Here is a 27313-nt window from a genome sequence, read left to right as displayed (position 1 = left end):
CTCCGCGCCTGTCTCCCTGGAGAGAAGCTCTCACCACTCTGGCAGGTTATGAGGTGCCAGCAAAAGCAAAGCCTATTGTTGCCCCCACTTTTCTCCTTGGCTGCCTCTTGCCAGCCCACCCTGTAACCACTGAAGTGCCCGTGGGGTACGAGGGGTTGGCACTTGGCAGCAGCTTGGTGAGCAGGGGACGAGGGCTGGGTTGTGTTGGGGATTTCCCGGCAGAGCTATCAACAAGAGGTGGAGGAGAGTTTGTATTTATGAGTTATCTGTTGTAGTGCAGCAATATTTCTTAATGTGCCCCAGAGCTGTCTGAGCTCAGATCCTACAGATGATGGTTTAATGCTCAGAGGACCATGCTTTGATTTTGCTTTTTCTCTCTCCTCTCCTTTACCCTCAATGTCTCTGGTCATGTCAGCAGATCCAAGAGTGAGCCAGACCCATTGCCCTCCTCCCTGCCATCAATGCAGAGGAACCTGGCACTGTTTTTCAATTCTGTGCCATAGAAAAATAGGGATCAATAACTCAGCTCTCAGACTTGGATCCAGGCACATGATAGGAAACAGTGCCTGTGATTTTAAGCTCTCTCCAAAGGCGAGATTTTCACAGCCTGTGATACAGCCTGACAGAGCTTTGTACCTGCCTCAGCTCACATCTGAGCTTGCTGCAGAGCCTCTGCTGTGAAGACACGCTCTCTCAGTCCAACAGCTACTGGGATGGGCTGATTTTTCACTCCTTTTAAAGCAAAAATCATATACCTGTTATTTTTTCCTCATGGCAATTGAACTCAGATTTAATTGCTATTCTCAGCATACAGGTTGCTGCCCTCTCCTCCTGTCATTGCCCCTTCAGTGTTTTGCTCAGGCTAAAAGTAATTGAAGGACAGAATCTCATCTGTCACCCTTTTTTGTGATTTGTATTCAGGGCTACTCAGGGACTGTCTCAGCCCATGAAGCTGTGCCAGGCCATGGCTGAACAGCCATCGGAGTGAGGGATGGTGTGAGAATCCACCTGGGAGAGGAGGTGTGCATGGCAGAGACTAGCAACCAGCCTTGACCATGTTCCTCTTGGAATAAAAGTCTCAGGGCACAAACTCAGTACATATAAAAGTTTTATTTAGTTCTCAGGAGGAAGACTGCAGAGAACTATCCTTACATGACATTAGATATTTTACAGAATGTAGTATCAAAAAAAGAAATATATATATATATACTAGAAAATACCTTGCAGTTACATGACATAGCCAAGAGTACAGTTCATAGCATGTCTGCAAGACTGACCTTCCTTAGGCCTTCTGCTCTTCTAAATGCTCTACAAATGGCTTTTTGGATAATAACAAAATGTCAGAGTGGTTCATCCATTGTTGGCTTCTTCCTTTCATGGCAAAAGCAAGGAGGAGGAGGTGCAGAGGCCAAAAGGAGGCTACAGGCACATGGAGGGAGCAGCAGGCAATGTTTGCATGTTGCTTAGAGCTCTAGGAGGGCTTTGCTGGCAAATGAAGGAGAAAGTATCCCCACTGAAGGAAGGTAAGCTCACCTGACCTTGTTCCTTGGCAGGGCTTATTTGTCTGTGTGGGCCTTGGAAGGAAGCTGGTGAGATATGAATACTTCTGGTGCGTTAGGTGAGTTTGGGTCAGTCTAAAATGACTTGGACACCTGGAATAGCCCACAGGAGCCATGAACGAATGCTGAACACCATCGGTAACCTGTAAATCAGCTAAATCAATGGCCTTAAAAGAATTTAAAACGGACTAGGTTCTTGCAAGAATGAATAAACTGCCATGCAGGACTTACCAGGCCCCTGAGAAAGAGGTGAAAGCCCAAGGAAGCGTGTTCTATCTGAAATGATTCTGCTGAAAAGAAGTACTGCTTAGGTACAGCCAAAGTGATGCTGTCTCATATGTTGAAAAAATTTCCTTGGGAGGCCTGCTGTGGCTGGAAACCACAGAGCTAGTCTGGGGATGTGACTGGAGAAGGTTTGAAGTGATAGAGGGTTGGAGAAGTTTTGGTGGCTGGAGGTGAGTGTGACGCTGAGTCCAAACCTCTCTCCCTGTCCCTGTGTCCTCTGTGGGTCACTCATCCCACGTGGTGAGACACAGGTAGACCATTTGGGCTGGTGCTGGCTGAAGTTTAGGTTTGAAGTTTAGGGCTAACTGGATTCATCTGTACATCCTTGGGGCCAGGTGGGCATCACCTGAGATACCACCAGGCAGGGATGTTTGTTTGCAAACAAAAATAATAGCAACCCCCCACGACTCTCTCACTACTCCTTGCACAGAAAGTGTGGGGAACCTGTGAGGTTCAGGCCTGCCCAGATGTGTTTTCCTGCGCTGTCCATAGGCTCTACAGTTGCATCTTCTGATGGGAAGATTTGACCAGAGAGTCCCAGAGGTGGGGGCAATTCCCTGTGCATCGCACAAAGCTTTGGTGCCAAGGAAATGCTGCCTCAATTTCTGTGCCTTTTTCCTGGCTTGGAGGGAGGCTCCCTGGAGTGTGGGTGAGGTTTGCAAATGGGCAGCACAAGCTGAGGACACCAGCTGAGATCTTGCCTTTCGCTCCCTTCCCCCAGCTCCCTAGCAAGCATTTCCTAAGAATGCAAGTGAAGGGATGTGGGACCAAGTGAAAAAAATGACCTGGAGGGCTGGCAAAGGCTTGGCATGAGTGGAGTATCGTGGCTGTTGCTTGCGAAAGACCAGAGTCTGGAGCATATTAAACAATAACAAGAAAGGGAGCCGCGGTGGCAGCAGGCTGCTTAGTCACTCATCTCTCTGGCTCAGGGTCCAGAAATGTCCATCTTTCTGAGGAGCCTGTTTTCTTCTCCACCCAGTTCACGTAGTTAGAGACCTTGGTGTACACACCGTACACTTGCTTGCTGCCGCACTCCTCTGGGCCACCCCATGAGACCAGCCCTTGGGCCACCCACCTCCGGGTTCCTGGGTCCTGGATGACAAAGGCTCCCCCGCTGTCTCCCAAACAAGTGTCCTTCCCACCTTCGTAGTAGCCCGCGCAGAACATGTTCTCAGTCACGCTGTAGTTCCCTGACCGCGACTCGTAGCTGGTCTTGCACTCGGCATGCAGCACCACCGGCAGCTTGACGTACTGCAGGATGTCAGACAGGGTCCTCATGCCCGAGCTAATGATCTCATCCACTGTGATGTTGGGGTTGGAGATACCCCAGCCAGCCACCAGCCCCAGCGTGTTGGGGTGAGGCCCCTCCAGCTCGTGCTCAAGCTGGGGCAGACAGACAGGCATGACATACTTCCCCATGGTCACCTTCTCCTTCAGCTTGACCAGAGCGATGTCATGGTTGTAGTTCTGGATGTCAAACTCCTCGTGGAGGATGATCTTCTCCACTGTTCGGTTGACAGCATCCATCTTGTTCCTCACGTCATGAAGGGCCAGATAGACAGTGACGTGCTCCTTGGAGACGGGGATGACAGTCTTGTCCCGCCGCTGGGAACGGAGCACGTGGGCGGCCGTCAGCACCCAGGAGTCTGAGAGCAGGGCCCCACTGCCAAACCATTTGTCGTTGGGCACCCGGGACATGTCCTCCACCACAATCAGGGCTTGCCAGGGGAAGAAGCCGGGCTCTGCATTCCGCCCGCCAATGATGCGCTTGATGATGCCAGGCAGAGGGCGAGCCGGCCGGCCACACACTGGGGACAGAAAGCACAGGGCAGTTACTCCCAGTTTACTTATCTAGGGAACAAATGAAAAGGGATATCCCTGTAGATTATGCCGCATGGCTGGTTATCTTCAAACCAAACACTCTCTTTTGTAGTTTATGAAGGGATTTGGCTGGATCCGCACCACTTCAGAAGCAGAAAGGCCAAATGAGTAAATTAGCAGCCTCACTGTGACCTTTGAGGTTGCTCAGCCCTTCCCACACCTTTTAGCCAATTGCCTGGCTCCTGCTCAGTGTGCCAAGATACCCAGGGGAATGCTGGTGGGAGGACTGGAGCTTGACATTAGCCCAGTCTCACTCCTTGCTCTGAGACCTGTCATGAGGTCTGTGTTCTCATGACCATGGCATCTGCCCTCCCGGAGAAGCTGTGGCTGAAGAGGGCTCAGCCAAGTTGCCTAGCACCATGGGCATTGCTCCTGCACCTCCTCAGCACAATTCTGGCAACCAAAACAGAACCCCTTTCCTCAGTTCTTCAACAGACCCAGAATTAATGCCTGAAGAGCCCTGATGTGCTGACTGGTTTGCCTCCAGGAGCTTTATCCAGGCACTGTGACACAGCATGAGGAAGAGGAGGGACTCAGGATGCTGAAGGTGACTCTGGGAGGTTGGACAGGGTGGGCAGGAACAATCCTGTCCCTGTGGAACTTAAGCCTTGGCCCATGGTTGGTGGAGGTGGGAGGCTGATTCATGCCTCTGGCAGCCCTGTGGACCACAAGCCAGCTGGGGACTCCCAGCTGGCTTGTGGGTGCTGATGTCACCAGGAGGTTGTGGTAGCCAATTTGGGCTTGTCCTTCTACATCTGGGAGTCCTGAATCGCAGCAGCTCAGGTGCTGGTCTCATCCCTCTGAGTCTGCAAAGAGAACCCATATACACAAAGTGCCAGGCCTCTGCCTTGATGCCACTTGTATTGTGAGGGGAGGATGCCAAGCCTCACAAAAAGAGGATCTGACCTCTCAGGCTGATGGGATCGGGGCTGAGAATCAGCCTTGGAACCAGTGCAGGAGCACTGGGAGCTGCTAATGTGGATTTGTTGTGGCTGGGATCTGCCTTTAGGAAAAATGTGGCTCTAGCAGAGAAGGAACGTGGTGAGTGTCTCTGCATGTGCTCTGCACCCTGCCTTTCCCAGTGTTGCAAGGAATAGAAAACACGCTCAGGAAAAGAATTCCTGTGTCCCAGCACAGATGGTCTGCTGCACTGAAGCTGACGGTTGTCCCAAGGAGATGGTTTTAGAGGAAGTGCATCCAGCCAAATATTTATTCTATTAAATTACATATAAAAAATGCTGACCAGGCTGCAAATGCTCCCACTGATGGCAGAGGCAGGCATGGAGTGGCCTGGAAGAGAGGTTTCTATTGATGAGGAGGTGCGTGAGACATGGGGAAGATCTGAAGAACAGCTGGCCAGCTGCTGCCTGCAGATGCCGATCTCAGGAGAGCGTCACCCTCTCTCTGGGATTTTCCATTTTCCTGAAGTCTCTCTGACTCCTGCCACTAATCAAAAGGCCTGGAAATGGCCCATGAAAGCAGCTACGGCCCCAAAAGCTGTCCCCATATGCTCCCAGTTCAAATTAGTTCAGGCTGAAACATCAAGCAGAGATTCAGGGAGCAGCTGCCACAAAAAGAACAGCCACAGACCAGGAGTTTTTTGGGAATTTACTGTAGTTTTGTGGGATGCAGGGAATCTTAGGGGTCCCTTCTCTGGACTTGCAGTGTCTCAGCATGGCTGGAGAGCAGATACCCTCCATAGGGCTGAGCCAGTGTCTGGACCCTGGGGTGGTTGCAGCTGCAGCTGCTGCACAGCAACTGGATCCCTGCAACTCTCTGGAGAGCCTTCCCTGCACATTGGACCATAATCCACACCCAAACTGCCTCCAGGCCCCCGACCTGCCAGCCAGACCTGGCCCCACTCTTAGCTATGGCCCACAAACAGCCCAGAGACTTTTGTTTAATCCTGAGTGGGCGCCTGGCCTAGAAACTTGCTGGCTGCAAACATTTCTGCCACTGCTCAAAGACTTGAGATTTTCCTTCCCTGCAAAAGCAGATGAGTTTTTCTGCAAGGCTTGAAGAGGTGATAATTGCTACTGGATGTCTACACACTGCCTATGGGAGCTGACAGCCAGGCAATGCTCTACCCTTGGCTGGAGACATCTCCAGGGATGCTGGGGGCTGAACATGGACGGTGGTCTCTGCCCTGGGACTGCTGGCTTCCTTGTCTGCTGGAATGGGGAGCTTGGGGAGCCATGACAGCCAGGATGGCTGTGACCCCACTGCTGCCCTAAACTGCCAGGGACATATGCCCTCATCACTGCTGCCCAGTGCCACCACTGCACCCTGACCATCTGGGCCAGCTGGGATAGCAGAAAGACTGTCCCCAACCCTCCCCATGCCATTCACTGTGGCAGTTGGATACAAATAGCCAAGTCACGTGACACTGTCACCAGGGAGCACGGGCTGGTCAGGCATGGCAGCATCCCCTCCCTGCATGTGCATCCCTCCCTGCTCTGCACCCCTTGCTGAGCAAGCGGAACCAGCTGCCCCAGCACCAGTACCTGGTCGGCAGGACGGCAGCTTGGTCCCCAGCTCCTCGCTCCTCCACACCCCCGAGGCGTCACAAGTGTAGGTGGCTGCAAGAGAGCAAAGCGTTAGTAGTCTGTGGTCCTGCCATGAGGGGGTGTCCTTTGCAATGAGGAGACTTGCCCAGTGGTTAGGACCCTGAGAACCCTTTTTTCAAGTGACCTGTCTTTTAAAGCTCTCTGTGCTCCACTCTCTGGAGGGCCCTGGCAACCCTGTCCCCATGCAGGGGACATGCCACAATCCTCAGTTTCATTGCCTTGAGCTGTCTGGAGGGCTGTGCTGTGCCTTCAGCCTCTGCTGGCAGCAGCCTCCACATAAATACTGCCAGTGCCCGATCTGCTAATGCATACGGGATGCTGGGACCAGATGCACAGGGCCAGTGGGAGATACAAGCAGGGAGACAGGAATGTGAGGAATTCCTTTGGTTTTGCTTGCTGAGGGAGGAGGAGAAAGATGGTCTGGGGTGTGTACACACACTTTCTGCTGCCCAGAGCTGAGTTTGAAGGGTGCAGAGACCTGTAGTTCTTGCCAAAGTACCTTGTACATTTTCTGTGGTTGTGGATTGGGGGGACTGGGGGGAAAACCCAGTCTGATATGATCCTACTGCTATCTGTTTAGCTTTGGCTATGCTGAACATTTGGTTGCTGGGATGAGGAGCCTCACAGAGCCCCTACTGAGGCTGCTGGACCTGGTGCTCTCTCCAGCAGCAGCTCCTTTCACTTTTCCATAATTCTATAATCTGCAGGGAGCAATTGGCAGGGCGAGAAGGCAGAACGCGGAATACCCACACTGCTCTGCCAAGGTTGTGGAACACTCAGGCAAAGCACGAGGCAGGTCCAACTCCCTCCTACCTCACCGAGGAGCAGGATGTGTCCAGTCTGACAGTCCAGGCAGTGTAGATGCAGAGTAGGGTGGGTGTAGGCCACATCCACAGCCTGCTGTTTGCAGAGCACCCCGGAGCAGCCACCCCAAGCTCTCCCCGCTTGCAAACGCACACACGCGTGGCCACGCGCCCACCTGCGCTGTACAGTAGGGACATGGCCTGGCCCCACTGCTCACCCGTGCTGTTGGGGGCCATGTGGTAGTAGGGGTGCTGGCAGTGGTACTGGATGGCTGCTCGGTAGGTGGTCAGGTTGTCCCTGGTGGAGTACGTGACAAAGCCATGCTCCAGCTCCGGCGGCGCTTTGCAGTCAGCAACTGAAACCCAACACAGAAGGGGAGTTGAACCCTGTGCTGTTTCTTGGGGTATCCAGACAACCAGCAGGCAGGTAGTGCTGGGCTTTGGCACTGGTCCTGTGGGGCAGAGCATGGGCCCATATAGCCCTGTATCCCCCTTCTCTAGGGCACTGCAGGAAACTCAGCCTGACATGACCTCAGACAGCAGCAGAAGGCTCTCTCTGAGTCAGGACAGCCTGGCTCTGTGAAACCCTCCCACAGACAGGGCATGCACAGACAGGGCATGCAAATGGTGTGGCTCTCCTGCTGGCTGTAAGGCCAGCACCACTCATGCCAGTTGAGACCCCAGTCCCGGGAACCCCTCCGTTTAGTGTGAGATCTCCCTGCTATACTGTTGAGAGGGGAGAAAGCCTGCTCTGGCAAGTGAGAGCTGATGTGAGATGGTCTCACAGTACATCTTTGCAACCCTTAGGAGTGGGCAAGGAGAAGTAGGCAGTAATTCACCAGCCTATGCTGTGAACCAGGGGTGTTCCTCTATGCACAAGGTTTTGCTGAAAGCATGGTCCAGTCCTTCCTGCTCTGGTCTTGCTCATCAAACAGTGCTGTTAAGCATTTACACGTCAGGCTGAACAACCCTTGGTCCTGGCTGTCCTGTGACAGCAGGAGATGAAGGACATTAAGAGTGTGGCTTGACTGGTCTGCAGGCAGGGATGACGCCAGTAGATATGTGTGAGATCAAACCTGCTCCATCCCCAGGACATCGTCAACGTTGGCTCTGCTTCACCCATCCCTGGTGTTGGCTCAGGGTCTGATGGAGGGATAAAAATTCTCAAGGTGCCACTGCCCTTCCCCATGGTTTGTCCATGATCCCCTTTCTCCTCTAGATCACTCAGAGTGCCCTGCCCAGCCTCTCCTCCCAGCTTGTCCCCTGTATTGGGTTTTTATGCCAAACACACCAGGAAGGACCCCAGGCTGAGAGACGGTTCATCCTCCAAAGCCAGGAGTCACCCCTTTGGAGCTATAGCTCCCTGTCATGTCACAGAACATTCAGGTAATGCTGTGCAGCTTCCCCCTGCCCCATCCTAGGGGACCTGCCCCATTGAAGGACAGGAAGCAGGGTCTGATCCTGCCAGGAAATGCAGTACTGTGGAGTAGGGTTCTGCTATGTTTAGGACGAGGGTTTGAGTAGGGGATGGGTGACTGCAGAAAGTAGATCCTGTGGATAAGGGACGACCCTCTGTGGATGTGGGTCTGCATGTCCTCCAGATTGTGAAGGGAGTGAGCACAGGAGTCGTAACTCCTCATGAAGTGATCCAGGCTAACAAAGAGAGAATTCACCTGAAGTAGTAGCTGGAACAAGGGATATGTACCAATGCTCAGGGTTGCCTAATTGCTTGGGTGAAAAAAAGCCTGGTTTATGGCAAAATTCTGCAGCTCACTATTCACTAGGGTCCCCTTCACCTTCTGTAGGGACAGTAGGTGATGGAATGAGTGTGTGGGTGCAGCCAGGTTGGGTGGATACTCTGGGTACCTGTTCCCTTGCAGGAAGGAGGGAATGAATGTCGGGGGACCATCCTGGCTGGCACCTCTACTCTGGGGTTATTTACGGCTGCAGGGAAGCATCCACCAGCCTGAAGAGCCCATCCCATCCCTGTGTGTCCCCGAGACCTGGGCAAACCTGATGCCTGGAGAATGGGCTCTTGCAGAGAGGTGTTACCACACCAGTGTCCCAGGTCCTACTGAAAAGGTGAGGGGAGGAATTTGTTCCATGAGTCTTTCCGGAGTTTTCCCTCAGGAAAGGGCCATTTAGCATCTTTGTCTTTGTAGGACCAGAAGTGGACCGAGCTCCCCAACACACGCCTCCTCCTCTCCCAGCCTCTGGTCCACATCTCAGATCCCTCCTAGCCTCTAACGCCTCAGGGAGTCCAGGGTGCATGCCCATGGCTCCTGGGGATGTGAATGGGGACAGATACCAGGCTCTGACCTCCTTCAGCTGCAGTCAGCATGAGGCCAGCCCATCCTCACCTCTGCCAAGCCAGCAGTGGGAAGCAAAGGGGAGGTGGAGGAACATCCATCCTGCTGTGTTGGTGCCAGGGCTCAGTGCCTGCAGGCAAGGGCTAGTGATGCCAACCCATCCTCCAGGCCTCCTTGTCCGGAGGGTCTGAAAGGCACCAGGACTCTTGGAGAAAGGAGAGGAAGGAGTGTTTCTTATTTGTGATGCTGGGCCAGGGACGAAGGGCAGCGGGAGACTGAATCCAACCAACCAGCCATGGTTGCCATGTGCTCCTTGTGCAGTAACCGCCTTGGAGGGGGAGCCAAGGTGGTCAAGGCATCCGTGCAGAGAGGGAGGGATATGGACATGCCAGGAGCTGGCAGCAGTATGTGGTCCCCAGGCATGACAATGGGAACGGGGTGTTCAACTCCAGTTTCCTTTCCCCTTCTCAAGACGGAGTTAAGAAAGCACCAGGCGTGGGGGGGGTTAACAGTGCCATGCCGGTTAGACAAGCCACAGAGATGGATTTGGCAGCCAGGCCAGCGGCAAAGGGAGCCTGCCCTGGGTACTGGATAGATCAGAGAGGGGCATCAAGACAGGTTGCCCGTCGGGGCGGCATGGCCGGCGCCAGCCTCACGCGGCCACTTGCTCCGAGCCAGCTCTTCCCTCTGTCTGGTTGTCGACTCTATCTGCAGCTGCACCGAAAGCAGAGGGGAAGGAGGAGAGCAGAGAGAGAAAGCCCAATTAGTAGATGAGCAGAGAGAGACATGCAGGAAACCCAGCCCCCAAAACACCAGAAATCGCTAATGAGCGCCTGGCGAGCTGTGCCAGGGTGCTGCGGAAGCCAGCGGAGCCACAGCCTTGCTGGGGACCCTCTCACTCTGCTAGGTCAGGGCAGCCTGGGGGCAGTGGCTGGGAGAAGCTGTCACAGGTTTGTGTTTAGCCTCTCCAGGCTATGGAGCTAGATTTTATCCACACTGGCTGGGAAGTTTCCTGTTTTCTGCATTGCTTTCTAAAACCATTTTTGCCTGTGCCCTGCCTCTCACAGACATCCTGGGGAGGTGGGAGGCTTTGCAGTTTGGAGGGATGAATTGCCCATTTAGGGGCTTCTCAGCTTTCCAAAAAAGTCTTAGAAATTTAGTGTGGTGAGTCATATTACACAAGAAGTGATCATTATTCCAGCTGGAATAATGAAGAGAATAATTTAAACTTTCTCAGAGAAAACAAATTTCTGGGGTTAAAAATATTTACCTGGAATTTCATTCTATTTTTTACACGGTGCAAATTTTGATCTGATCACTGTTCAAGCTGTATACAATCAATGGGAGACTGTGACAAGGAGAGTGTAGGAGTGGGGAGTTCCTTGGCAGGGCAGAGGCATCGCTGACCCTACACTTTCTAAGGAGCTCTTTCAGATATGAATCTATTTAGTAGGTCTCAGAGCATCCCACTTTCCACTTTGAGTGAGAAAACATGAATTAAAACTCCAGAAATACTCTTATAAGGTAAGATCCACAATATTCTTAAAAGGAAAAGGATCTGCCCAGATGAGGAGAGCCTGGATCCCAACATCCCTAGAAAGTATCTCCTCCTGCATCTCCTGGTAAAGGCCTGGGACACTCTCTGAGTGAGTTTGCTTCTTTTCTCCTCTCTGGGCCAGCCTTACAACAGACTGAGCAGCAGTGAGAGCCTCCCTGAGGGCTGAGGGGTTTGGGGTAAATGGAAAAGGTGTTATCAGATACATCTCCCAAGCCTGAGCTGAGATGGGAGCTGGGTTAGATGAAAGAAGAGATGATGCAAATCATCACCTGGCCTTTCCAACGGCATTTCTTTTCTTCTCCCCTTTTCTCCCATTTTATGGTTTGTTAATATTTGGACAACTTTTCTCTCCCCTTTCACTTAGCCGGGCAGTGTCAAGTTTAGGCTAGTACTTGGGACTAATGCCCTGGGTCTTGACAGCCTCCATTGGGAAGGAAATTTGGACCAGGAATTGGATTATCCCAAATTATCCCAGATTTATGTGACAGAGCCAGTGCTCAAGAGCCAGGCTTGCCCTTTCTTTGACAGGGAGACAGCAAAAAAGGCTCAGAAATCAAGTTACATGAGTAATCTAAATAAGAGCACCAATCTCCTGCTTGTGGTATTTGGACTGAGCCCTGTTATGTTATCCAAGAACAAGCCAAAAGAGCTTTGCAGGGTTACGTAGCCTCTCTGGCTGGGTTTGTGTCTCTGAGTAAGGAACTCCACTCTGGCAGGGTAGCTCCCATTAGCATGAAATTATTTTAGCAGGAAGAGGACATTGGCAGGGTAGGGAAGGGTGTCCTTACTTTTGCAGATAGGGATCTTGTTACTCCATGTCCCATCCTTCAGACACTCAATCTGGAAGGAATCGCTTTCCACATTATCCTGTGTAGAAGGTGCCAACAAAAAAACAGAACACCTATTAATGTTCATGGAAAAGAAATAAATCTCTTGATTAAAAGGGAATTTCTTGGTGATTTAGTCAAGTTATATCCAGCCTCCCCTGAAAGATGAACTAAAAATTGCAATAAAATCATAACAAAAAACTTAGAAAGTTTTCTTGCTGCCAGCAACTCAGTGTCATGCTGAAGCAAAAGAACTGGAGTCATTTATTCCTGTTCTAGATGACGGGATGGGTAAGAAGGCAGCTCTGGATAAAGAATGGGACTAGGAGGACTTTAGAGAAATACCCAGCTCCATGTTTGAAGTCACAGTGGGCTACTGGTTTGGAGGCAAGACAGCCACTCCGTGAGTCACCCACACTCCCTGTGGTTCTCAGCTGCTTCCCAGAGAGGGCCTGCCAAAATCCTGCTTCCCCTGACTTGCTGAAGCTGTCCCAAAGGACCTCACAGTCAGTGGAGGGTGGCCTCTGTAGGGCTGCTGAACCAGTGCTCATCAAGGTGGGGAGCAGACAAAACCCTGGCACTCCCCCGGGGCTTTTGCTGACTTTGGCAGATGTGCCAAGCCTGACATTCTGTGAGCTTGCTTAGAGGGTGGCTCAGGAAAGTCCTCTCTCTTCTCTTTTTCTGCATCTTTGGAAAGGAAAAGTGGTGGTTCTCAGAGGAAGCTTTTTCCTCACCCCTAGGAAGAGGGTAAGGATGTTTTGTGGGTTGCGTTCACTCTCCCAGAGATGCAATGGCTTTGAGCAGATAGATCCTCCATTTCCTACCCTACTCCCCAGTCCACATCATTTCCCCATACCTTCAGCACTTTATATCCAGTGTTGCAGCTGATGACAACCTGGTCTTTGAAGGTGTATTTGGCTTGAGAAGGCTCAATTTTCCCATTGATTGGTGGCTGCACTGGTGGGCATGGGTTTCCTTTGAATAAAAGAAAATGAAGCAAAACAAAATACAGAGGAATAAATAGAGGAAATGCGGAGTCCCAGCTCTGCCACCCAGGCCATGTAGCAGAGTCTGAGAATTTCTGCCCTGCTCCTGCACTAGTCTACATTGGCATGGCTCATCCAGGCTCTTCCAGAAGGAATGGAGGTTCCAGGTCTTTCCTCCAGTCTGTAATTCTCTGGCTTTGGGCATTACAAATCTGGGAGCTAATAACAGTAGCCTGTGCAATTACCCTGACCAAAACTGCTCTGCTTTGCAATGTGATCTTGTTTCAGGGCCCATCTGAAAAAGCATCCTTTGGAGGGAGGGCTCTGTGTTATTTATGCCTCTCCTTATGTGATTTCCAGAACAGATCCTTTCTAGAGACAGGATCATGGACCACCAAACTCATGGTGTCCACCTTTATGAAGCCCTTCCTATTCCCAAGCCCAGCAAACAGTGGAAGGCAGCAGGACTCACCAATTGCTGTGTATGACAGCTTCCAGCCTCTGTTCTCTCCAGAGTTGTCACTGTGGAAGAGGATCTGCACACTGTTGGTTTGGGTTTCAATGCCTCCTGGGGACTTCTCTCCACAGAAAGGTCCAAACTCCTTTTGGCCAGCTTTGATCTGACAAGGCAAAGATGAGTGGATGGTGTAAGGAGGCTCTTTGATCCCTGAGACTAATGGGTAGGCCTGCAGTGGGGTCAGTGGGGCTTAAGCACTATGTGTTGGTGGGATGTGAACAGAAAGAGTGTCAGTGTTGGCTGAAAGGGTCAAAATCAGATTTAATAAGAGACATGGGGTCAAGAGAGGGATCCTGATGGTTACATCACTCCTGTTTAGACTGGGGCGATTTGGTCCCCTCACCAGGGCACTGGGGAAAAGAAAAGTGAGCTGCAGAGGAGCAGTGTGCAGACCCCAGCTCACCTTGATGTAGTCATATGGACAGGTCACCTCAGGGTGGTCTTCCACGTCAAAGCTGTCCTCAAAGTCCAGGGTGATGAAGAAACCCTCCTCCAGCTCGATACGGTACAGGCAGTCCGAGCTCTTGGGGTAGGGGCTGGGGAAGTCAGCGCTGGTGATGACCCCGCTCCTCTGGGTGTAGAGGTTGTCACTGCACTCCACTGAAACACAACCATGGCTTTGTCACAACCCTGACAGTCATGTCTCAATCCTGAACACATTTAGGAGCCCTCCCAGTGGAGTGGGATCTGTTGAGTGGGTCCGTGGAACCCAAATATTTTCCATGCGTGGAGCATCTCACACAGCCAACTTACAAATATGCCTTTGGCACAGAGGCCCTGGACTGAGAGCTAGTCCCAGCTAATCTACATGATGCAGTTTCAGAGCACAGACTAAACCTTTTAATTTCTCTGACTTGGGGAGGGCTATAGAGTTTGGTCGAGGAGCACAGCCCATGGGAACAAACAGTCCCAAATCACTGGTTTGTAGGGAAGAGGCACCTCCTCCCTCCTGGCAGCAAAAAAAGGCAGTTTTGCCTGTGTTTGGTAGGTCTGTTGCCTGCTCAGGGACCCCTCTGTGTGACCATCCCTGTGTCTGAACTGTGCCTGGGTGGTACCTTTGCAGGTCCTGTTGTCGGAGTGGAGAATGTACCCGAACCTGCAGGAGCAGTAGTACCCGCCGATGTAATTGTGGCAGTAGTGGTCACATGCCAGCTCCTCATCACTCTTCTCCAGGCACTCATCCACATCTAGGATAAAGATAACAAGACAGAGAGCTCATCTTGTAATCCTCCACATGTCACTCCTCATGGAGACATTTGCCACAACACTGAGAAATTACTTGTCCCATGTGGTGGGTCACATGAGCACCCAGCGAGTCCCACGTGGCCCAAGGGCTGCACACAAGCTCCTGTCATGCCAGGGTTCCCCAAGGCTGATTTGGTATGTGATCTTTGCAAACTTGTTACCCTACCCTAGGAAGCTCATCCTGAAGGCTCAAATGCTGCTTACCCACGGCCGAGTAATGGGCGTCAAAGCCGGTGAAGCGCTCCTCATTGGAGAAGTCGGACCTGAAGGTGAGCCCCATGTAGGGCCCTGGGGACAGGATCACTTGCTGGCCAGGAGCCTGCTCTGTGTCTGTCGTCTCCCTGCCACAGAAGGTTGCCAGCTCCTGGTCCTCAGCTTCAATCTGTTAGCAGAACAAAGGGGTGAGCCTGGAGAGCCTGCCATGTGTTCCTCAGGGATATCAGGCTGGGTTTGGAATCATCTCTGCACCCAGCAGCTCACACCTTTGCCTGTGCTTGCCCAGCCTGCCCCCTTCCAGAGCTGACCAGTGCCTCTGTGGGACAGGCTGCTCAGCTGGCAGCCTTGGATGGCCATAGCCTGAGGATGTACCTCTGGACCCTGCAAGCCCCATCCTGCTCATCATTCTGCTGCCTTGGCCCTTCCCAGGGCATTCTTGAAATAGCATTTTCCAGCCATTCCCACTGCATTCACACCACCTTCTGCAGCCTAGAGTGATTCCATGGATGCTCAGAGCATGGCAGGTCTGACTCCCCCTGAGCTCTTTGAGATGCTGTTAGTGCAGGAAAGCAATTAAGTGGGTTCTGCAAAATGTGCACAGGGACTCAGGTCTGCCTGCTCTGCCTGGAGTCACCCTCTGAAGCAGATGTTGAGAGAAGGTAGCATCCAGGATGTAGGGAGGAGCTGGGAGGGTGTAAGGGGAAGGGGCAGGGTGGGAGCCCATTTGGAAGGTGAGGTAAGGATGTGGACAGGTGGTGCAGAGGAAGAGGTGTGAAAATCAGCCCCTGGGCTGTCTCATTCCCATTCAGAGCTGTCAGTACCTGAGATGCTCCCCCTCACCCCTTCCCGTGGCCCAAACACTGATCCAGGTAGGGCATCTGTATGGGGGTTATGCTGCTGGGAAGGTGCCCAGAAGAGCCTCTGCCCACTGGTTTTGCATCACTTCAAAGAAGCAGTTGTAATTTGGATCATGTTTCTGTTCCCTCCGCTGCCTTTGGACAATCCTGGTCCTGTCCCTACCACCCAGGGTCCCTCTCTGGCTCCAGCCTTGTGGTGCCAGGCACTGTTTGGACTCCAACCATGCATCCAGAGGGATAAAGAAAGGGAGCAATGAGCCAGTATGCTGGCCCTGTTGTCATGTCAGCACGTTCAGTAGTCTCTAGTGCATCCATTTAAAACACAGCCTCACCTGTGCCTTAAAACAATGTAATCCCTGCAGAAAACCATCCAATTTTCCCTGGAAAGCCCCTATTTTCCTTTTTTCTTGCCATTTTCTCCAGCATTGATCCATCTTCTTCTCCTACACATCCCATCCCCAACCCTTCTCTCAACCACAACCTCTCCCAGGCAGTTCCCAGCACCCTGCCTGCTTTCCCTCAGGAGATTCAGATATGAATAAGCCCCAGCAGAGGAATGTGATGAACACCACCAGCCAACCCACCACCATTCATGCCAAGCCACGGCTATTGAGGCTGTGATGAAGTGTGCAGTCCCCCAGCTGTGATGAAGTGTGCAGTCCCTCAGTCCCCAACAGTCATGTGCTTGGGGACATATGGGCTCCTGGAGGTGCTGGAATGCTGTCCCTGGCTTGCGTGGCCTCACTAAGGCCACACTATTCTCTGAATTCCTGTTTTCTGGAGACCTTTAGGGTGTGCTGGCTAGGGAGGGTCCGGGTCTGAAAGGGAAATTTCCCAGAGCTGAACAAACAGGCGGAAACTCGTTCACACCAGGGAAAGCCAATGTGGAAATGGCAACTCAGCATGCCTTGATATTGCCTCCAGATATTTTCCATCCTCTCATACAAGCTGGAGCTGGCCAGAAAAGAGAGAGACTTTCCGATGTAAATTTTGGGAATTTGGAGAAAAAACATGTGGCCTGCTTTGGGACAAAAACCCAATTGAATTTTTTTTTTTTCTTTTTTTTTTTTTTTGGTAACAGCATTCTGGGGAAAAAAAAGAAAACAAGTAATTTGGGCTCCATCTGGTTTCAATCCCTTTGAAATATACTGTGGTGTTTTAGAATTGTTTTTAAATCTGAAAAATTGTTTTGAAATAGTGTTTCAGACTGAAAAACGGGAGTGCCATCACCAAGGATGGAAAAAGGCATTTTGGCCCCAACACACAGACTTGGCGGTGCAAGCACGTGAGATGCAGCCTTTTCTGCAGAAAATGTTTTTTTCTTAAGGAAATCTATGGGAAGGAGGAATTTCCAGCCAGCTGCTCTGTGTGGGGCTGGTGGCTGTCACCTCTGCCAGGACACATGAGCCACTGTGTGAGCTCCCATCCCTCTCCTTAAGCCCCAGAATCTGCAGCACAGCATCACCAAAGTGGGGGAAAATCTTCCCAGTGCCCCATGTCTTGGCCCAAGGATGCTCCATCCATGGGGCCAGCCTCAACACTGCCCCCAGAATCCCTGGATACAGCCTGGAGCAGAAGGATGGGGCCCGGGAGAGCTGTGGTCTCCTCACTGAAGGTATCCATGGCCTCTTATCTGAGATGGGTCCCATGCCCCAAGCCACAGGGAGCAGAGGCAGCCCTCCAGCAGTAAACTAAACAGAGAGGTCATCATCCCTGGTTAATATTTGCTGCTTCTGCTGGGGATTGTATACTTTTTTTTTGTGGATCATTTACATCCAGCAAGCAGGCTGGTAATTAAATCCTGGTTGTTTGTTTGGAGTTTCTCCCTCTCGGGTCACGATGTCGACGTTTTCACTAGAGAAGATGTGTCCCTGAGGGAAATATCAATTGCCACAGAGAAATTCCCTGTAAAAATACGCTGAAAGAATCCTCCTTTGAAAAATAAAATATAGCGACACCCTCATGCCTTAAATTTACCCTTGCCAATGCCTTCTGCTGTGTTCCCTGTTTCCGCTTGCATCCTCATTCTCTCATTAAGATTTCTGCCCCTCTGGATGGAGGCAGCTGGGAGTCCCTCCCTGGTTATGGTTCTGTGCCCCTGCATTTTGGCTGGTGCTGTGGGTAAGGGAAATGGTGTCCCAGGCTGTGGGGCCCCTCTCTGCCCCACACTGATTTCTCGCTTTGGGGCAGGAGCTGGAATACCCTGGCTCAGCAGGAGAGAAAGGTTGCCCCAAGGCATGGGCTGCTGGGGATACCGGGGCATTGATGCTCCGGAGGGTTAACAAAATGCCACCATCACCAAGGGGAATTTGGCTCTCGGCAGTTTGGTGTCTGCTGCCGGCAGTAGAGTGGAGCAGGCAGTCGGCAACACGGAAACACAGCCGCCACCAGCCCCCCCCTCCAGCCCTCCAGGAATGCACTAATTGGACTGATGAAGGCCAAACATACCACTTGTAATATATATAAATGGCTCATTAGGCAGAGAAATCGCAGTGCTGGGCTGAAGACACTGGGAACATGACATGGGGAGGAGATGCTCAGAGCCAGGGAAGGGCATGAAGTGGCCCGAGCGGCCCCGCAGTCAGAGTGAGGCAAGAACACAACACCCAGATCAACACATTGCTACTGCTGACTCTTGGGAAGGAGGCAGGGATGGGACAGCCCCTCCAAGAGCCTCCCTCTCCCCTACATGCATCCATCCTCCCCCTGAAACACATCAAGGGCCTTTTCATATGCAAACATGAAATTGTCCTGAATTTCCATGGGAATGTGTGGCAGCCCTGCCACGAGCAAAAAAGGAGGATGTCTGGTTTCCTGTGCTGTGGACTTGGCTTGGAGTCCAGAAACTGTCCCCTCCTGGCATGGTAGCTGTGCCCATATGCCCTATTTCTGGGCCAGGCCTGTTCCCTGGAGAGGGTGGGGATGAAAATTGATCCAGGAGGGATGCTGGGGTGCTGCAGGAGCTGTTGGTTTGCTCCCATGCCTGGTCATCCTCTTTCCCCTGCATTGGGCATAACTGTGCCCCCCAGCAGTGCAGGGAGTGGCCAGTGCCACCACACTGCTCTACACAGAGCCATCTTCCAGATGCCTCCTGAGATTCAAAGTGTTCCTCTGGGGACCCCACACTTCCAAGGCATGAACAACCCCCTGATTGGGGCTGTCTGACGGGACCAAAAGAGGATGCTCTCCTCCTGAACCCCCAGTTCATGCCAAACCTTGATTTTTGCCTTTTATCCCTACTTTGAGCAGAGGAAGGTGTAGATGGGTCCTATGCACCTTTCTTGCAGATCCTGCCCTGAATGCAGCACCTTATTCCCTGTTGCTGCATGTCATCAGCAAGGAGGTGTCCCCTCATCCTCACCTCAATCAAAGATATGTACCCAACTGGCTGCCAAGTTCTCAGGGGGTGATTTCATTCCAGGGGTTGACTGAGTGATGTGCAAAACCTCATGGACAGGACCCCAGGCTCAGATCTCCCTAATAAGCTTGAGGATTTACTCATGAAGGATCCTCAGAAGTCAGGATTCATCATACACCTCTTTGCCTCTGCCACAGCGCTCCTCAGTGACACAACTCAGGTCACTTAACTTGATTTCCTGGTCATGGCCGTGGCTTTTGGGGTGCCCTGGGACAGTGCTGGAGGCTTGTTTGCAAAAGCATTCACTGCTGAGTGACCTCAGAAAGGAGTGGGACAACCCATGGTAAGACCCTCTGCAAGTGAGGAACCCCCAGATCAGTTCCCTGCAGAGAGCAATGAGCTGGGCAGAGCCTTCTGAGGAGCATGGCAGAGGGCAGGAGCTGAAAGCCCAGGGTGGACTCCATCCCTGACCCCAAGGACCTGGCAGGTGGCATCCAAAACCTGTGAAGAGGCTGTCCCTGATGCACTGGGGCCCAGAGTTTGGCTTCCTGAGGCAGCGTCTGACCGGTGCTTTCTACCTGCACGGGCGGCTTCTCCGGTTGGGCATTTTGGAGGCTTTGCTCCCATTCCTCCTGGATCACTCCCTCTCTCTGCCATCCCCATTTGCACAAACAAGCCTCCCATCCTGCGAGCATTTCTTTAGGAGCCACGTTCTTTATATATATATACACACAGGCGCACGCGTATATGTGCATATACATAAATAAACAGCTATTGTTTTAATTAGCCATTGTTTTAGAGCTCTGGAAACTGTTCCCTTCTGCAGACCACCCCGAAGGCAGAGATCTGTGTGGGTTTGCAGCTCAGCTTGCCCTGAGCTCACTCACAATGAGTTTCTACACTGCTCAAGAGCTTGGGTGTGCGGGCAGCCAAGGACTGAGGGAAGCAAAGGCCAGGGTTCAGGGTTTTTTTGCCTGTCCTGAGTCCCCACCTGTTCAGCCCCATTGTAACCTCCTTCTTATGACAGTCAAGATGATGTAGAGTCTGAACAAACAAGAATGTGACTCTTCATGCACACACACACACACACACGCACAAAGAAGCATGTAATCATATATTTAACCTGTGTAACTCTGCCATGTGAAGCAGCAGAGATTAAAGTCACCCATGAGCTTAGAAAGCAATGGAACAAGTTCATGGGTGAGAATCCATTGAGTGCTGTGGAATGCAGAGATCCACCTCTGTCTTTCTGAGCTTCCTCCGTGGGACCAGCAGAGTATTACAGAGAAGCACCTGTATATGCCAGATGTGTAGTTATACTCTACAGCTGTTCACTGAGGCCTCTGTCAAAGAGTGCACTGACACTGCTTTTACACCTTGCACTGATGTGACAGAGCTGGACACATAAACCCAAGGAGGAAAATGGCCACGGAGTCATTCGCTGCTCTCTTTGATGTTTTGTAAACTGGTGTTTTAGTAGCACCAAGACTGCACCCTTACCCAGCAGAGTAACTTACGGATTTCCCATAATCCATCCATTTTCATCACTTTTCAAATGTAATTCTGTGGTGGAGGCTCCGCAAGCTGAGTTACAGCCCTGAGCAAATTTATACAGCTGAATCTAAATCCCTGTGAAAAATACCGTCTTCTTACGGAAATCCAGCGGCAGGGAGAGCTGCTGTGCCAAGTTGGCACCACAGCCAAATAACAGGGAACCTTATGAAAAAGGAAAAAAGAGCAGGGGGTGAAGGGTGGGAGGAGGGGTAAAGCTTGGAACGGGGAAGTTTCCAAGAAATCTGTTCCTTGAGCTTATTGGGTTTTTAAAGCAATATATCTCTATATATGTCCCTGGCCCTTGTGCTTGGAGAAGCTCCAGGAGAAGCAGAAAGAACTAATCAAACCTCAATGAGAGCTGTTAGTAGCAGAATGAGTGCCAGCACAAAGGGGAAATTAAAGCAACGAGCAACAGATCCTAGAGGGAAAAACTCACAAATGTTTGCTCTGTGTTCTTAGGGTAAGAATAAAATTAAAATTTCAATTATCTGGCAACTAGCACCAGGGCCAGGTTCTGTGGTTCCAGACATGGGAGCAAGCTGCACCTGCCTTTGTGCAGAGGGGCAGGGTGAGGCTTGTACTGGACGATGGGGTAAGGTCTGTTCAAGCAAGGAAACCTAGAAAGCATCTGCTTGCTACTGCTGGTCTGCCAGAAGCACCAAACGTGACCATTTTCAAAGATATGGAGAACTCAGCTTGTCCTGGGTGGGAAGGAGAGCCCTGCCTGGAGAGACTTGTGGTGCAAAAGGCAAGGTTACTCTGTGGCACTGCAGTGAGTGGTCCACTGCAGTTTTGGACGCTTACTGCCCGGAAATGAAGCAGAATGAAATATTTGGAGGTTATGGACATGACAGCTCCCTGAGAACCTCCATAGCAGCCTTAAACTCAGGTATAGCCTTTCCTTTTCTGCTTCCCTGGGAGCTGGACAGTGTGTCCCAAGAGCCTGCAAGTCATGGCCAGGGACCCAGGCTGGCTGCAAGGTGCACCCACAGTCACGGCCCGGCAAAGTGTGACCAACTCAGAGGTCTTTCTTGCACATGGTTGGCATTAAAGTGGCATAGGCTAGTGGTTTAGCCACAAGGGTTTCATCAGCCCATAGGTGTGCAAATCCCATTTGATCCAGTGAAAATCAGATGCCCAGCTACTTCCAGAAATCAGATCCTCTGTGGGTAACCTCTGATTCTGGTGTCCCACTCACTGCTAGTCCAAGGGATGTTGTCATCTTACCTGAGCTCTTCCTATGGTCCAGTGGACTGACAACTGCACAATAAATGGGGAAAACTCTTGTCTTGTTCCCAACTTTTCCAGCACTACCCTTTCTCAGATGGCCCAACAGATCTGCTGTCTTACCTCTCCATCTGCCCCATGATCTCACACCTCACCTTCACATAGTCGTATTCGCAGAGGTAGGATGACTCCAAGTCAAAATGCATGAAGTACAGCTTGATTTTAAATCCATCAGGCACAGAGATGTTCCAGGTCACTTCCGAGTCACTGGGATAGGAATCGGGGAAGTTGGGAGACTGGATCTCCCCAAACATGTCTGTCAGCTCAATGGCATCTGCCATGCAGAGCAGCAAGGCACAAAAGGGCCCGGTCAGGAGGTACCTGGAAAATATATGTGAGGAGATGAAATGAAATACCAGCAATGACAAAACCTGTTGAAGGCTCACCTCTTTTCCCAAGTGGATCATGGAAGAGGAGTCACCACAAGCGTCCCCCTGGCAAATCACAGGGAGGTGGTGGTGGGGATGGGAGCTGCATATGGCTCCTGTGAGGGGAAAGCCCCTTTAAAAAGTGTGTGACACAGGTGCCACACCTTATGCAAAGGCACCTCCACAGCTCCCAGACAGCTTGAAGTGCAGTCAGGAACTTGGTGTTTCTCCTGATTCTGGGAGCAGCAGCCATTGGTAACATGTCCATTAACTAATGGGGCTCTGATGGGCAAATCTTCATTTAATGGAAGAATAAACATAAGGATGCTTAATAAAATAATGATGCTTTCTAAATTGGTTTAATGAAAGGATCATGGCAATAACTGCTAAGTATCATTATTATTATTATTGCTTAGCCTCATCCTGCCAAATTGGGATCATTAGCTCTCAATGAACAGCACAGTCTTTGCAGCTGGGCAAGGACAGATCCATGCCCAGCAGCTCAAACCAGCATGTCTTTTCTTTTCTTTTCTCCCTTTCTCTTTTTTCTTTTCTCCCTTTCTCTTTTCTCTTTTCTTTTCTTTTTTCTTTTCCTCTCTTCTCTTCTCTTCTCTTCTCTTCTCTTCTCTTCTCTTCTCTTCTCTTCTCTTCTCTTCTCTTCTCTTCTCTTCTCTTCTCTTCTCTTCTCTTCTCTTCTCTTCTCTTCTCTTCTCTTCTCTTCTCTTCTCTTCTCTTCTCTTCTCCTTTTTTCTTTTCTTTTTTCTTTTCCTTTCTTTCTTTTTTCTTTTTTTTTTCTTTTCTTTTTCTTTTACTCTGAATTTCTCAGAGTTTTCACCCAAGATGGAGAAGTACACAGAGGCTGAGATCCTTAGAGGTGTTTTGTCATCAAACCCATCTTTTAAAAAATCTCAACCTGAAGAGTTTGTCCCAACTTGTTACCAACTTGATTTTCCCAGGGGAGGATAGAGGGGACAGGTAAATTGGTGGCAGTCCAGATGACTTCACACCAGCCTTGAGTTCCATTTGACCATGAAAGTGAGCATAAACTGAGTATTTCTCTGTGAAAGGAGAGACCACCACCTGTGCTGAAGGTGTGAACACAAAAGCCTATGCCATTGCATAAAACCCAGAGAGAGGATAAAATCTCAGGCTCTTTACACACAGTGGAGCACACAAAGGAAATTTAGAGCCATTAGAAATGAAAATTTCTGCTTTCTAAAATAGGCACTAAGGCCTGGCAAAGGCTTGTAGGTGTGTACTACAGACACTGGAACTGCTCATACGAACACGTACACCTGGTTTCAAAATCAGGGCTTGATTTAGGTATGCTGATGAGGAAATTGAAGCTATATTAGTGGATTATTTTTAACTTGTCTGTGTTCTTTCAAAACCAGAGCAGTAAATTTCTGGTTTTCATTTGTGTAGTGCCATCACTTTTCTCAGCTCTTCACTACAAAGAAAAGTTAATGGGAGCTGAGAAATTTGGATTGATTTTTCTTTGTAGCAGAGTGAGGTTGAACATGCCTTTTTTTGACAGCTTTTCTGAAACCACAAAAATGTGAGAAGGGAAGAACTGTTCCTCCTCTGGCCAAAGTACATGCATGGGGCTGGATGTTCAGCTGGTGCAAATGGGCATCAGCTCCTCGATTTCAATGGGCCGTCTGCTGGTGCAACTCAGTATTCCCCTTAAACACGGGAGGCAAAACAGCATCAAACTTCTTTCCCATGACAGAAAAGTCTTGACCTCAGGTAAAAGTGACACCGTGGTGTCCCCAGAAACCTGAAACCCGTGCAGCAGGTCCTGCCTCACTCCCACCTTTGTCCCTCAGAGCACGGCAGAGCGGTGCCCATCACCCGACGCTCGCTCCCGGGACTCCGGCATGCAGACTGGGCTGCGGCACGAAGCCGAGGCGTGAGCAATGCCTTGTTTGCTCACAGATAGGGGAGCTGAAGCCACGGTCATCAGCGAGAAACCTCCCTCAGCAGCACGGCCCCCCCTGCCCGGCCGTGCCCTGAGACCATGGTGTGCGGGAGCCCGGGGTCAGCCCATCGCGGAGCTACTCACCTCATTTTGCTGCTGGGAGGGTTTCCCGGTGGATTTGGTGCGGAGGATCGTTGGCTCGTTCGCGGGGGACAGCTTTGCCTCCTTCCCAACGCTCCGCTGTCCGCCTTATCTCTATCCGGAGATTTGTGAGCGTGTGTGCGCCTATGTGTGTGTGCGTCTGGAGTTGTCTGGCATTTTCCATGCAGGTCACGCCTTTCCCTGCCTGCAGCCGTTCCCCACATCCAGGCGGGCAGCAGGCAGCAGGCAGACCTGCCCGCATCCGAGCCCTCCTCCCCGCCCGCCTCTCCCTCCTCTCCGCCGCGGGGCTGCCCTGCGCTCCAGCATTCAGCGGAGTTTTTGTCTTCCCTAATCTCCAGAGTTTTGTATGTGTGAGTGTGTGTGCCCATGCACATTGTGTTTTCTCTTTTTTTCCCCTCACAGCCTGCTTTGCCAGATGGCTAAAATTTGCCTCTCAATGGAGTCGGAGGCTCCAGCAAAAACAGAAGGCAAGAATGTGTGAAAAAAAATACCAAACCGTGCGGGGATAAATAGCTTTAGTGGTGGTGCTGCCGCTGGGATTGGCTCTCGGGACTTTCTTTCAGCATCTCTACTTAGTGCCGGGCAGCGTTTGGGATGGGAATCTGGCTTCCAGTAAACTCTGGAGTTGTGACAGTCCGAGAAAAATTAAACCCTAGTTTGCAGCCTCCGGCAGAATGGAGGAATTGCCGGGTTCAGTATTTTGCCCCAGGGCAAAAGAGCAGCTTTAGATGTGGACTCTGCTCAGGAATGAGCTCTTTAAACACTAAAGTTTTAGGCTTTGAGCCTGACTGCCTCCTGTTCAGGAAACAGGTAAAAACAAGAACACTCCTCGCTAAGCCAGACGAGATTCATGTCCCCTCACTGTGCCAGGCACAAACCAACCCAAACTCCCTTGTCTGCAGAGCTAAGTGGGAAGAAGACCTATCTGGGCTGCAAACAAGGGAAAAGCACGTAGAAAGTCAAAGGATGCAAGCGACTCCCTCACTCAGAAATCTCCTTGGAATATGACGAGCAAAACATTAATAGCTGTTTACCAACTTCAGCTTGAGCTGGTTAATGTAAACCCTGCAGACATCCACTGGCAGGCACGGATACACATGCGGCATGTTAAAAGGCACACACAAACAAGAGCCGAGCCGGGAAGAGGCAGGGAAACAGGGATGTGTTGGCACCACTCCTGGAGCAGCAGCTCCCAGCCTTCCTGGACTCCTCAGCTCGCTGATGTCAGGCTGTGGCGCTGCTGTTAAAGGGGCGATGGTAACTCCAGCCTCTGCATCAGCTTTGCCCCTCCAGCAGTCCTGGATAAGCTGGGAGGGGATAGAGTGAAAAAAAATAGACTTTTCTTTTCCAGTTCTTGTCTTTTTGTTTTGGGGTGGTTATGGTTCCTTGTCTTGCAGGGCAGAAGCTGCTTCTCTTGCTCCCATGAGTCCCTGGTTTTGTGCTGGGAGAGAAATGGTACCTAAGAGACACAGTGAAGTAAAATAAAAAAATATGAGTGGAAAAGCACTAGAAAAACAGGAGAGAGGCTCTGGGCAAAAGGAAAATCTTGGTCTGCAATTATTTGTTGCCCTGTTTGGGAAGTTTTAACAGCTTATCACTACACAGTCACGAGCTCTCACTCATGCTCACACACCCAGGCAGGCTGATCAAACTAATTAATATGTAAGCAATGTGTCAAATGCAAGCATTTATTTTTGTATGCAAGTGTGGTCTTGTCTGGGCCCTGAATACATTGTGATCTTTTTTTCCCTGCCTGTTCAGCAGGGTGGGTCCTTCATACACTCATTTTTCCATCACAGCAGCCTTCTGCATCTTTTTGGAACAGCTCCTCTAATTCAAGAGTAACATTAATTCTGAAGTGACATTTTATATGCCTTTCTATGCTTCTTTCAAGCCAGATCACCCAGGGTCAAGGTCAGTGTCTACACTGCAAGGCTAGACTGGGAAATGTAAAGTGGCAACAGAACCTCCTCATGTTTTTGGGGCGTGTTGCTGGATGCAGTGTGGGCTTGAAGCATCCATGGCGACCATGTAGGCTCTGAAAGGCAGGAGAGGATGCTCAAGAGGCAGGCCACTGCAGATCCCTTCAGCAGCCCTCTGAGCTGATTTCCCTGTGAGACTGCTGTATCCTAGGGGGTTTCCTTGACCTAGTGCTTGTTTCAGTCCACCAACCTCCTTGCTGCACAGAATCACAGCTCCCTGAAAGCTCGTGCTGAGCAGCTCAGAGATCAGTTTTTTTCTGGCCAAGTCTGACCTGAGACAGTGTGGGCTCATAAAGAAAGTTGAGAAGCAGTGGCTGAATGGGCACAAATTTGGTTCTGCTGTACCCAAGTGCCTAAAACTTTCTGCAGTCTCCTGCACCCCCATTCCCTCCTGCTTGAAATTCCAGTCCTGACACCTGCAGTGTTGAGTCCTCTAGTGGGACTCAGGTCTCCAGATGAGTCCTATTGGAGCCCCAATTAGCTGGCTTGGCTAATTGCACTGCCTCCCTCACAGCAGGTCAGCCCTGATGGACTCCGCACCCCACTGCTGCAGTGTGTGGGCGCGGCACTCCAGGTAATTCCCAGTCTCTTTAGCAATATAAACCCTGTGCTGCAGAGTTTGCTGGTGGGGAGACAGGCAAGAACCTGTAAAGGGATGGTATTGTAGAGTCTGCTCTGGCTACAATGCCCTTCTCCAGCATTATTCTCATCTCAAAAGAAGGGTTCTCTGTAGCCAGGCCTGGCCACTCACAGGGCTGTGTGAAGTATCCACCAAGAGTAAAGGCAAGAAAAAGATCACTGAGAGGAGAACCCGTTGCTGTGCAGGCAGGGTGCCAGGCAAGGGTCACCTTGTCTCATGTGTGGTGTTACCTGCTCTTTACCTGAAACATTCAGCTAACTCACAACTATCTCAGTGATTGCCAGGGAGATGGAGTCTTGTCCCCACCAGGGTTCTTGCAAAAATATCATCTGAGGACTCACAATGAAGTGACAGGAGTGGGCATGCTGAGTTTTCAGTGAGGATTGTTTTCTTCCCTAAGTGCTGGTGGGACAGTGGAGTTAGACTGTGAC

The 27313-nt window shown here is 51.0% G+C and overlaps 1 protein-coding gene across 1 annotated transcript; it reads right to left on the bottom strand.

Annotated features, from left to right (window-relative positions):
- Positions 1-1095: 1095 nt before the first annotated feature.
- On the bottom strand, positions 1096-24524 carry MASP1 (MBL associated serine protease 1). Its single transcript, XM_050308435.1, is given in 12 exon segments — positions 1096-3652; positions 6230-6304; positions 7314-7451; positions 11751-11829; positions 12646-12764; positions 13248-13395; positions 13696-13892; positions 14348-14479; positions 14742-14919; positions 21905-22130; positions 24243-24379; positions 24382-24524. Coding segments are annotated over 12 exon segments (2445 nt in total). The 5' UTR covers positions 24502-24524; the 3' UTR covers positions 1096-2756.
- Between the last annotated feature and the right edge of the window lie 2789 nt (positions 24525-27313).

Source organism: Myiozetetes cayanensis, unplaced genomic scaffold, assembly GCF_022539395.1.
Source record: "Myiozetetes cayanensis isolate MyiCay16 unplaced genomic scaffold, myiCay2020 scf13, whole genome shotgun sequence".
Taxonomy (NCBI): Eukaryota; Metazoa; Chordata; class Aves; order Passeriformes; family Tyrannidae; genus Myiozetetes; species Myiozetetes cayanensis.
This window is presented reverse-complemented; position numbering and strand designations above follow the sequence as displayed.